Consider the following 12,739-nt stretch of genomic DNA (forward strand, 5'->3'; position numbering starts at 1 on the left):
TGGAAGCGCTTCAGTTCTGTTACTATTTTCAGGCGCTGTACAGATGCCAGCATGGACAAAAACATACTTATTTCCGGGAATCCCAAGCATGGCAATACTTTCCCAACAGAACCTCGCAGGTTTCCCACACCATACATCACAAGGAGGTGCTGCTCCCGAAAACTACAGCACGTGACTTCCCGACCAAACTTCACACTGCTAAGAAATGCCGCAACTCCATGCTGGCACAGAAGTAAGGTTACTTACAGATTTGGTTAATGCCCTCTATCTATTCATATGCACTTTTTCTCCTTTCTGCTCAGTTTTATACTTAACATCCCCAGCTGCACTGAACTGTCCATGAGAATTTAAACCTTACATGTTATTTTAACAAAATACATCTCACCCTATAAGGCACCGTAAGAGCAATTAGAAAAGAGAAACAAGCATGAAGGGCAATGAACTCTTACCCATCATGAGCACAGGGTGAGAAATCTGACTCAGAATCCACAGCGACAAACGATGCTTCCATGCTGGTTGCATTCCATGCCACAGAACGGCCAAAAACTCCGTCAGCCAAGCACTGGCAGAAAACAAGAGTACACATTTTTAGCATTTCATCATGAATTAAAAGTATAGACTCAGTTTACTATTAAAATTAAAAGGGAAAAAAACATCTCTATACACATATACGTTAGTCTCCAAGTTGCCAGGCATCAGTTTTCCGTGGAGAAAAGCCACATTTGACATCTGCTTCTACAGCAGAGCCCATCTGACTTTTAAAAACTATTCTCCTGAGGATAAAGACGTTCCACTGCTTTGTCCTTACGAAGCACTTCATGACACGCATCGAATTTGGCAGCCCTGGGGCTCTCCGGAGCCCTGAGCACTGGGCGTCAGGGCCTGGGGATGGATGGGATGGAGGGCACCATCCCCCCACCCCTTTCCAGGGGGACCACTGCCACCCCCAGACCTTCTGTCGTGCTCTGTGGTGCAGAGGAGCAGGGTCTCGAGCTGACTACGGATGGCCCAGGGTCACTGTGGAGGTGGGACAGGGGCTGTGGCTGCTGTCCCCAGGGGACCCACATCCTGCCCTGGGCTGCTGCCAGCCCTCCTCCTGCCCAAAGTCCTGGGGCACAAACCCTGCACGGACAAGGCTTCTCCATGGTCACTGACACCTTCCGACATCCTCTGCTGACCAGTGGAGTCCTCTGAAGAAGAAGGAAGACCCTGAGGAACCGCTCACATCTGTCCCTGCCTGGCAGAGGCCACCCCTAGGTGCTGGGAGGGGTCCCCAGCTCCGTGCCCTGCACCCCACGTCCTGCACCCGTGGATCTCTCCATCTCCTCTGTGCTGCCTCCTCCAAAATCCTAAGGGACGGAGCACCCCATGCTGCCAAGCAGCCCCAATACCCTCCCTCTGCTCTCTCCCAATTCCTCCTTCCAGTTCCTGCCAAACCCTTCACCCTCTCTTCCACCTCCATGGCCACGATGTCCTCACGTCACTCTCCTTTTACCCCCTCCCTTATCGCAGCCAATTGCCCCTCACTTGGATCTGCTTCAGCCCTTCTCCTGCAGTCCCACTTCCTCTCCATCACTACCCAACTTGGAGTCCCCAAATCCCCTCACTTAAGCACCTCAAATCTCCTCTCTGATGACCGATGACTCCCTCTGCTGATTAATGAAGCCCTCTGAGCGTCAGTGAAGATCTCTGATGATCAGTGGAGCCCTCTGACAGCCAACAAAGCCTTCAGATGACCACTGACAATCTCTGATGGCAAACTGAGCCCCAGATGATCAGCGGGCTGCTGCTTCAAGTACTTACCATCGTGTCCTGAACTTGGCAAATGCATTCTTCAGCATTCTTCAGATTCCAACTGCTGAAGAATCGCAAGACCGGTCTGCATTTATGTGGGGAAGCAGGCGGTGGACCTTTCAGGTCCTGCCACAGGGGTACGTGCATGCACCAACATATTGCCATAACCTAGTGGTGTGTGCCCTGGCAAACTGGGAAAAGCCTAATTATGTCAACTTGATCATTATATTGATGATCTCCTGTTGACATCCGACTCACCGGAGGCTGTCGGACAGGCAGCAGATTCATTGACCACCTATCTCCAAGAAAGAGGACGGGCTGTAAATTCTCAGAAGCTGCAAGGTCCGGGAGAACACAACAGGAGGCTTTCCAACAGGCGAAACTGGCAGTGAAACCAGCCCGAGCACTGGGTATATTTGATTCTACCCTCCCAGCTGAATCGGATGCTCATGTCGCTCAGGATGGCTTTGGCTCGGGCCTGTGGCAACGCCAGAGCTCCGTTCAGACCCCCACTGGTTCTGGTCCCAGTCTGGCACGGAGCAGAAGAAAGAGACAGTATGATTGAAAAGCACTTATTGGCTGCCTCCTCTGCATTACAGCCAGTAGAGCCAAGAACCCAAACAGCTGAGGTCATAGTTAAGACCACCCTGACAATTCAGGGGTGGGTGAAACATCTGACTCACCTTCCGAAGACGGGGGTGGACCAAGCAAGAACGGTGGCACGATGGGTCGCCTGTCTCAGCCAGAGGAGTAGTCTGTCCACATCCCCATTGGAAGAAGAACTTCAGGAGATCCTAGGCCCAGTGAGTAACATGGTGAGCAACACGGTGATCATCAAAAGAAACATTGGTCGCTCCACCAGAGAAGAGCCCCATTCAGGAGGGAAATATCCCTTTCCTGAAGATGCCTGGTACACAGATGGGTCCAGCAAGGGCAACCCGAGCAAGTGGAGAGCAATGGCATCCCATCCCTCCACCGAGACAATCTGGTTTGATGAGGGGGATGGTCAGAGCAGCCAAGGGACAGAACTGCGAGCCACGTGCATGGTTCTAACCAAGGAACCTGGTGACGGGATCCTGAGCATCTGCACAGATAGGTGGGCTGTGTACCGGGGGCTCACTCTTTGCATTGCACAGTGGGCCACCCAGGAATGGGCAATCCACACCCAGCCAATCTGGGGCAAAGACATGTGGTTAGATATATGGAATACGGTCAGACACAGGACTGTACGTGTCTACCATGTTTCTGGTCATCAGCCCCTACAGTCACCGGGAAATGATGACGTTGACACGCTGGCATCACCACATGTCCCATTGATGCCACCATGTTCCCTCCTGAAATGGCAGGAGATTGGAGACCCCCAGACCCGGCAGGGAGGTGACAGGGTTCACCCCCAGCCCCTGGCCACAGAACCGCCTAGTGTGGTTCTGGAGCGGTGCTGTTGCATCCTGCCGCAGAGCAGGGGCTCCTGGAGTCACTGAGGGGACACTGAGGTGTCTCGAGGGGCTGCCGGGGGGGCAAGATGGAAGGGGTGGAGCCAGAGCTCCAGGCTGCAGGTCTCTGGGGGGTGACTGCAAACCCGGGGATCCCAACCCCTATGGAGTCCCCTCACGTTGCCCCAGGGCCTCACAACCCCTCCAAAATCCCCCAGTGCCAGTGGGAACTCCAGCCTCAATAGGACTCCCCATTTCTTCCCAAATATAATAAAGCCCCTGGAAGAAAGACAGGACCCCTGGGAATGCACACACCCTCCCAGCCCTTGTTAGGACTCTCCCCATTAAAACAGGAGCCCAGAGAGCCCCACAACCCAACGGGACCCCCAGCCACAATGGGACTCCCCAGTCCTCCCAAGACCAGTAAGACCCCCTCCAACAAATCATATAGGAGCCCCTGGAGTCCCAAGAGTCCCCAGCCCCAATGAGAGACCTCCTAACCCTCCCACCACCAAGACCATCACCTCCCCCCAAAGTCAGGACCTCTAGGAGCCCCTAACCCCAATGGGATGCCCCCATAATCTCACTCTTTTGGGGCCCCACATTACTCCCGTGTTCTCCTGCTGTCCCTTGGTGGTTTTGGTGCACCCAGCATCCCCCCATTGTCCCCTCCCTGGTGGTTCTGTGCCCCCATGTCCCCTCGGTCCCTGTCCAAGTGGCTCTGGGGGCCCCTGGGCCGCCCTCAGTGTCCCCCTTTGTTCCCTCCCCAGTCGCTCTGGGTTCCCAGTGCAGAAGTCATCGCTGAAAAATCACAGCTGTGTGTCTGCATCTGCAACTTTGGCTGGAAGTCCTAGGGCTTTCTCACACCTCAATTAGAAAGGAAACAAAAGCAGGAAAAAGACACTGCAAGTTGAGTGGTGCTGAGGCAGCAACGACTGAAAAGGCAGAGCCCTGTACAGCATCCCCCAGGGAGGGACGCCTGGCAAGAGATCAAATCCCTGCATCTCGCTCTGCAGGTCATCAGCGCGGTGACTCGTCATTCTAGAAAGGGGTGGGGAAAGGGGGACAAGTTGTTCTCCCCAAACGCACAGTAGAAGACAGTAACTTTGGCTAAAACAAAATGTGAGAGTCCTCCGCGTAGAAAGAATTTTGTGTCTTTTAATGAGGGATTTGGGACAAATTTGAAGAAATTTGAAGGAGAAGGGGAAAGGAAATGGGGACATCATCCTCCAAGAGAGAAGCAGGACAGCGCAGGGCAGGCAGCGGATTCCCGAGGTGGCTGTGCATAAATAAAGGGCAACCGTCGGCTTCTCAGTTCTCCGCTCACGCACGCTCACGCAGGGTGAGCTGCACCCCGCAGCTGTCAGGGCCGGGCAATGAAGAACAGCACGTCGCAGATAACCTGGGAGACCAAGGAATCCACCGTGGGCGACACGGAGATGTCCAACAGCCGCGACTCGTGCAGCGTGAACTGCGAGCGGCTCTCGCCCACCTCAGCCAGGGCGAGCAGCGCCCGAGCCGCTCGGCGCATCATGTCCACGCTCGGCGGCTCGCAGGGCGCGTTCTGCTCGGGCACCGGGCCGGCCTGGCTCTGCTGGCACCGCGCGGCGGCCAGGCCGTCCTCCAAGAAGCCCAGCAAGTCGCCGACGCTCCTCTCCTGCGAGGCAATCGCCCTCGCTGCCAGGCTGTCCCCCTGTGCCAAGGCGGCCAGTAGGACCACCGCCATCTCTCTGCACACCGGGCTCTCTCTGTTGCGGAGGAAACGCAGCAGGCTGCTGTACAGCATCTCCAAGCAGCTGGTGGGGGGAGCCGCGAGGATCAAATCCACGTTGGTGTCCCGGGTGCTCAGTTTGCTGAGCGTTTCCAAAGCCAGGCTCCGAGGGGAGAGGACGGCATTCGACCCCAGCGCTGGAAAAGGGTCCTGGGCCTCTGCTGATGGACACACTGCCCAGTGGAGGAGTCCGTCCACGATGGGCAAGCAGAGGCTTTCTGGGAGAGGGGACAGGTCCAGCTGGCCGGAAATGTTGGCCAGCGTCACCAGGGTGTTCTCACGCAGTTCCTGCAGGCAGTCCCGCCACCACTCCTCCTGGCCGCAGCTCAGCCCCTGGTCCTGCTCCAGCTCCTCTCTCTCCGAGCTCAGGGCTGCCTGCTTGCGCTCTGGGTGCTCATGGTGTAAGAGCAGCAGTTTCCCCAGGATCAGCAGCAGCCCGGTGTGTTTGCACATCTCGGCGTCATTGCCCGGCACAAACGACAAGCTCCTGATGATGTTGGAGACACAGATGCAGCGCTTCGCCACAGAGTCCTGCCAGTCGTGGGTGAGGCAGAGCAGTGCCTCGTCTCTGCTGCGAGGCTCATCCTCCAGAATTGCTGAGGAGCTGTCAGATGGAGCAGCCTGCCCTTCCCGAGCATTTCCATTGCTCTCAGCCGCGGAGCGCTCTCTCTTGCTCTCCAGGTGGGTCTGGATGTGCTCAGTGGTATCTCCACCGCCAAGCTGCCAGAGCAGGTGGGCTCTCTCCAACCCACACAGTGAGCTTTGCCCTGGGCAAATACCCACCTCGTACTCCTCCAGGATTCCAAAGACCTCGATCAGGCAGCGCCGCAAATGCTCCACCAGGACTTCCAGCAGGCCGGGCAGCTATGGGGGAGGAGAAAAACGGGAGGGGAAGGAAGGAAAGATGGATCAGTGACCACAAAATAATTTAAATAATAATCCCTGAATGTCAGGATCCAGCCTGCTCGTACCTGTGCAAACATGCATGCTCTTGGTTTTTGTCTCCTCTCTGAGTAACGCTCAGGAGAGAGGCAATGCTAAGCAGAGCAGCCTCTAAAGTATAGTGCAACAGTTTTTACAACAGCCTTGCAGGCACGAGGCAAATCATGGAGACAGGCTGCCCCTTCTAGAGGCACCCAAGCCACGCTGCACGTTGACCCGTGTGAAAAGACAGAGCTGTTGCACCAGGAGAGGCGAGCAGCCTTCAGCCCTTCACAGCGCTCTGCTGCAAAGCCCCTCTTGGCCTCCCCACCACGGTTCCCTTTCTGCGATACGTTAGAGGTGACACGTCCCACCAGAGAGCAGAGGAGAGACCACGCGCTTGCACACCAACCACATGGAAATCCACAGCTCAGCGAGTGCTCGGTGCTGAGCATCTGCACCCACCTGCCTGAGGTCAAAGGACGCGACGCTGCTGTCATCGTGGAGCAGGGCAGTTATGGTGTCTAAGGCCCACGTGCTTTCAGCGAGCAGCCCAGACTTCAGGGACATCATCACCCTCCAGGCTGCAGGAGCTCCTGGAACACAAACACGTCATACTTCCAGACCCTGGCCTTCAAAACCGAAAAGGAGGGACTGGATACTGCTTTTTTGTCTCACACAGAGCACAGCCTGCTTCAGGCGTTGCACAGGCTCCACGCAAAAGCAGTCTCCACACAGACAGTGCCCAACACAAACTTTATACCCAGTCCTTCTGGGTCCCTTCACCCTTGCGTTATCACAGAACGACAGAACGTCCCAACTAACTTGGCAAAGGAGACCTCTTGCAGAGCTGGCAGAGCCCTTCCAATTGGCAGCACTGTACCAAAGGGGGATGGCAACACCCAGCCTCTCGATGGGCGCAGGCAGAAAAGCAGGAGTTTCCTCTTACCAACATCTGCTGCTGTCAGCCGCCTCCTTTTCTGTAACACCGGCTTGGCAGCTTCCACCGATCCCGGAGGGAAGGAGACGGCCCGTCGCTTCCTGGCAGGCCGTTCCGCTGCCGGTGCCACGTGCGCGGCGGGGATCGGCGGTCCTGCCTTCTTCTTTCCCCTCCCTGGCTGTGGGGATGCAGATTTACTGGGAGCGGTGCCATTCTCCAGAGCTCTGGGCTGCTGCTGCGGCTGCCCCTGCCCGGCGCTGCAGGGGACGCTGTGCATCCCCGCTTTGAGCCGCTTGGCAGGTGGGGTGCAGCTGCTGTCCATCGGTCGCCTGGGATTCTAGATGGAAAGTAAAGCCATCGGCAACATGAGGTCATCGAGCCAGAAACGGGCAACACAGACTCAGTGGGGAGAAACGCTCAGCGCCACAGGACACTTCCTCTCGGGCTCACCAGCCAGCTCACAGGGTTCAGTGATCTCGCTGGCCGTAGCAGAGGAACTGGACTGATGGAAGGAAACACATCAGGACTGAGGAGCACAAAAACACCTGCATCACATCCCAGATGGCTTCAAAGAGCAGTCAGACCTCAAGGTTCTGCTGTTATATTCAGATCAGCTTTCTGCCACACCCTCACTTGTCTCAGATCAGGTCCATGTCAGTTTAAAAGACAACTGCGACTCAACAAAGGTACCAGGGAGCCAGCTGCTACTCGCAGAACATGCATTTCTAAAAAGGAAAAGCTTTCACCAAGCAAACCTCACGGAGACGTTGCAGAGCCACCTCGTTGAGAGACCTCCTGTGGCCTCATTTGCTCCATACGTCAGGAAACGCCTCAGCCAGCTGCACATGGCATTCCCCAGGGCTGCAGCACCACGTAGATTTTGGCACAGTCTCTACTTTGCTGAGACCACGTCTGATTCGAGCAACAGTCTCATTAGCTATGGACTGCATTTGGAGACTTGGAGAGACCCACCGACCCACCAGGAGCATCTGGTCCGGTCCATTCCCTCCAACTAACAACGGCAAGGCCGGCCCAGCGTTGACTTGGGGACAAACCGAGCTCTGCAGAGGGATGGGGAGGACAGTGCTGCATCCCGGCTGCTCACACCTGGCAGGAGATGCCAGCATATGCCACTCTCCACAAGAGAAAACATCCCAACAGACGATATCCCACTCACTGGCCGCGCTGCTGACCTAACACTGTGCTCACACGGAGCAGCAAGATCACATCCTGCACAAACAGCAACGCTAATGGCAGCTCTGCTCGCAGCAGAGGTCAAGTCACTTTGGGTTTCTCTCGGGCGCTGCACTCACTACTAGATACATACACTGTGTCATTTACAAACGAACAAACAAACAGAAGTTTTACCTTTGACTGGAGTTCTGCTTTTTGGGTCTCTTCTCCCCTCTTTCTTCTTTTACTTGCAGGAGTTAATTTGACATTCGCCAGACCCATCACCTCAGGACTTGCTGCCACCCCTAGGAAGTCACAGGAATTTGTGACATTGCTTTTCCATCCATGCCGTGAAGTCTTCAAAGCCCAGCACTCAGCCCAGCCTTACCTGCAGAGCCGTTAGCCAGGTTCCCACCCATGGCACAAGGTGGGCCCTGGCGGTTGATCACACCAGCCATGCTGTTAGTTCCCTGTCCGTAAGGAGGTCCAGTGCCCAGCATTCCCCCTTGGTTCACACTGGGATAACCGGGTGGCCTGGAGAGGGCAAGGAAAAAACAGGCGTTCACTCCAAATAAAGATGCTTCCCTTGGTGTTTGGGCCTCTTCTGTTAGCAGGGAAGGGAGAGGAAAAAGCCTTCCCGAAGGCAAATCTTGAAGCAAGTGTACGTTGACTATCACCCCAGCTTTGGGCTACTGCAGCCATGGCTTTCCAAGCCAGCTATGACAGAGGGAATGGATTGATACGTTGAGAGCAAGGGAATGTTTGAGCCTCACCAGTTCTGGATGGCGCTGGCAGCAGCACACACGGCGGCTGCTCCTTGTGCTCTGTGAGCCATGCCACCTGCTGGGGGGCGCATCCCTGCCCCCAGCTGAGGAGGAACGCTGCCACGCAACTGGCTCCCTGCTGCCGCCGGGTTCATGCTTCCTCCCAGTCCTGCGCTGCAGAAGTTGGCACCGGGCAGAGCGCTGCAGTTGGGCCACACAGGATAAGCTCCTAGAGGGGTGGCAAGAGGGGAAGACGGCATCGTTCAACTGGTTTGTTCATGAACCGCCATGCAGACCTCCTGTCAGCAGATACTTCAAGGTCACTCACGGAGAAGAGGGAGAGACTTAGGACTTGTGCTAAAAGTCAAAGCGCCTGGATAGGAGCCACGTAATGTGCGTTTTGACACAGCTAAGGAACATTCCCGAGTCTAAAGCTGTCTGGCACTCTCCCAACCTTCAGCCAACCACACTGAGCTATACAGAACAGCACAGGATGTAAAAAAGCCTCTAAATCCTTTCCAAAACATAGAACGTGGGATTTCCTTTCCCTGTGTAGCGAAATGGCTCTTTAACACACTGCGGGTGCTGCCTGTATCTTCCTAAGTGAGAAGGAGAGATGCAACGGTTAAAAGTACAGCCAGCCCTGAGAGCAACGTCGTTCACGACTCCCAGCATAATACACAGAGCACAGGTTGTTCCAGCTCACGAGGAGTGGACTGCTTTGCATTGCCTATGCAAGAAGTGAAGAAGAATCAAATCAAAACGCTTTCTCCAAAGACAAGACGTTGCCTCCGACAGAGGCCTTTCCCATTCGCTGCACGCGGTTCCCCCTTGAGAAGCTGCCCATGCCTCACCTTGAGGGCTGTGCTGCCCGGCCTGGGGTCTGTGGCTTCCCGTGCAGTTCTGCTGATATGGCCCCACTGCAGCATGCATCTGTCCACCAGAAGGCAGATGGAGAAATAAGGCTGAGCCGGACTGGGAAGAGCTGTGCTGCGGCATCTGAGCATTCCTCTGCAAGTAACCTGGTCACCCAGGGAGAGGAGCAGGCAGTGAGTGAAGGACCCAGAGGTGCTGCTGGACACGCGTGTCTTTAGTAACAACAGCCCGCAGGGCCCACTGACAGAACCCTGCCAGCACCATCCCAGCCACATTTTGGAATTGTTGCTGTAGGGTGCCAGCATTACCCACTAAGGTTACAGGTTCCATTTCCTCTTTCACCCAAGGAACATACCTTCAGCCACCAAGGCTGAAACTCTGGGCTCATTTTCCCTTACCGTCACACAGGGAAATGAGACCCAACAGCGTCACAGCCACCCCTCGTTGGGAAGCTTAAGGTCGCGGAGCTTGGAAAACCAGCAGTCATAGGAAAGTCTTGCCAAAGTCAGAGGAAACATCTTACAAGCCCAACTACTGGCCTGCATCGAACACTCAGAGGCCGAAGGACTGGCAACAGTCAAACGTGGTGCCAGGCGCCAGAACGCTTGCAGCAAACTGCGCTGGCACAGCCTCCAGGTGCTATCTCAGCACAGAATGCACGTCATCAGGCCGGGCACTTCTCACTTACGCACCCAGCTGCACAAACAGATTTGTACCATGAGCTCCAAACCCAACTCACATACCTGGGTCTTGCACAAAGCCTGACTGGTTGATGGAAGGATGCAGGACGCTGTTCCACTGCACACCGGGCGCTTGGGGCGGCACCGGATTGCCTGCACCAGACGGGTCCTGCAACACCGAGAGACAGATGAGCCACAAAGAAGGAGACTCGCCTTACTGTCAGTAACGTGCTATCCAGCAGCGCCATGCTGCTGAGAGCTGTGATTCCTGCATATGGGAGGACAGAAGCGCAGAGTGCAATGCTGTTCTCCACCTACCGAGTCATCTTCTCAGGATGCCAAACACCCAGGCACAGAGTGCTTTTCTAACTAAACCCTTCCAAAGGACACCTTCCAACTCTGATATCTGCACTGATTGTGCCAGAAACGACACCACATGGGACCCAAAGGAGGGGGCGGGGGAGTTCATCCACCTCAGGGCTGGAAGTCCTCCATGACTGGCTCAATGGAGCCTGTTACATCATGCTGGAAACAGCAAGGTTTCTCTTCCGTGACAAGGGGAACGACCACTGCACACTGCGTGCCACCAACACCAGGCTCGGAGCTCTGCACCACATCCTCCAGGTGCACAGAGACAGCACCACAGCTGCTGAGATGGGCACAGATGTGACGGAGAGCTCCAGGCACCGCCGCCTTTCTGCTTAGGGCTTCACCTCCCTCACACTGCTTCCCCAGCGGGAACCACAGGCCTTGGACTTGGGCAACAAAGCTTGAGCTGCAAAAAAACCCCCAAACATCTACTTCTAACTCCCTCCAAACACAAACCCCCACCAAAACCATCAGCGCTTGACAGCACCAACAGAATACCCACTGGGTACCAGATCCAGACAGGAACAGTCCAAGGGACGAACATCTTTCAGCTCCCTCTGTTCTCCCACAGTCGGGTACCGACTAGAGGATAACAGATCCTTCTGTACTGGCGGTCACTCTCCGAGCACCTATCGGCTGCACAAGAGCCAAAGGGCAGCAGGAGGAGGGACGCGTGCAGATGGCCACTGCACTGCTAACACCTCTCCCCACGCCTACAGCACTCGGAACTTCCAGTGATGTCACAAGCAGAGGCGCGGATCCCAGAGCCCGTGTCACACAGCAGGGTGGGGTCCACACCAAAAAGGACGATTTTTAAGGCGTCGCTTCACCCGTTATTCACTCTCACTTCATACATGTGCGCCAACTGCACTCCTCCCCTTTCTCAACCTACCCAAGGCAACTAAGACCCCAGCCACAAAACCATCTAGTGGGCTTCTGCAGTGGTCCTGTTGCATCCTGCCACAGGCCAGGAAGTACAGGGCTGAACCTACCCTCACTCCACCATAAAAGGCACCAGATTGGTCACGCACAATCTGCCCTGGGTGAAGCCATGCTGGCTGTCTCCAATCACCTCTTTGTCTCGTGTGTGCCTTAACATAGCTTCTAGGAGGATCTGCTCCATGATCTTCCCAGGCACAGAGGTGAGGCTCACCAGCCTGCACTTCCCTGGGTCTTCCTTTCTCCCTTCCTTAAAAATGGGATTCTATAAAAACGTTCCCCTTTTTTCCAGTCACCGGGGACTTCACCAGACAGCCATGATTTTTCAAATGTGATGGAGAGCAGCTTGGCAACCACATCTCTTTCAGAACCCTGGGATGGATATCATCCGGCCCCATGCACTTAAACACGTTCCATTGCATGAGGAGGACTCGGAATAAATAGCAGAGCAGAGCATCAACCATCATTTATACGGACTTAGTCTTCACTTATGTAAAAACATCTACAACTAATCTAGTGTAAGATAAAGTATGTGAGAAATTCATAAATCATTTCCACATTCAGGATGCAAATCTGGAACACACAGCAAGCGAGTGAGCCTGGTGGAATGCTATTTAACCAAGCTGAAAGGAAAATCTTGAAGATGAGTGACATTCCTAGCAGAAAACACAAAAGGTTGGTACTCTCAGCTTCCTCCAGACTTGCTAAAAAAGAGAGAAAGTGACAAAGAGGAGACCAAGATCAGGAGATGTGCTTAAATCCTAGCAGCAATTGCAGCACCGCATACAGCCCGCAGTTCAGGTAACAGGCTGAAGAGCAACACAGCGCAGTGTGAAAGCTGAATCTTCAAGTGCTTTTCTGCTCCCCACTGTACAGCAAAATGTGGAGCCAGTACCTTTTGTGCAGCTCATCTGAATATGTGTCCCATCTGATGCCACTGGCTTCAGCAGAGCTGACTGCTTCAGTCAGCCAAACCAACTCAATTATTTGATATGGAAGCGCTTCAGTTCTGTTACTATTTTCAGGCGCTGTACAGATGCCAGCATGGACAAAAACATACTTATTTCCGGGAATCCCAA

The 12,739-nt window shown here is 54.8% G+C and overlaps 1 protein-coding gene and 1 long non-coding RNA gene across 4 annotated transcripts in view; both read right to left on the bottom strand.

The window, feature by feature from the left end:
* LOC125685440 (AT-rich interactive domain-containing protein 1A-like) overlaps positions 1–12,739 on the bottom strand; it is a 109,847-nt gene that overhangs the window by 8,701 nt on the left and 88,407 nt on the right. The window contains exons 1-2 of one of the 3 annotated variants that reach the window (XM_048928486.1): positions 6,869–7,498; positions 6,385–6,515 (exon numbers count right to left, since the gene is read on the bottom strand). In XM_048928486.1, the coding sequence (XP_048784443.1) occupies positions 6,385–6,515; positions 6,869–7,181 (444 nt within the window). In that variant the 5' untranslated portion in view covers positions 7,182–7,498. Of the gene's footprint in view, positions 1–6,384; positions 6,516–6,868; positions 7,499–12,739 lie in introns of those variants that run through there. The other 2 variants (XM_048928484.1, XM_048928485.1) reach the window with 2 other exon arrangements.
* On the bottom strand, positions 8,159–10,617 carry LOC125685486 (uncharacterized). Its single transcript, XR_007373453.1, has 3 exons — positions 10,416–10,617; positions 8,806–9,818; positions 8,159–8,566 (listed from the first exon to the last, which is right to left on the bottom strand). It is a non-coding gene; the product is annotated as an uncharacterized LOC125685486 (long non-coding RNA).

This window comes from Lagopus muta, chromosome 28 (genome assembly GCF_023343835.1).
Source record: "Lagopus muta isolate bLagMut1 chromosome 28, bLagMut1 primary, whole genome shotgun sequence".
NCBI lineage: Eukaryota > Metazoa > Chordata > Aves > Galliformes > Phasianidae > Lagopus > Lagopus muta.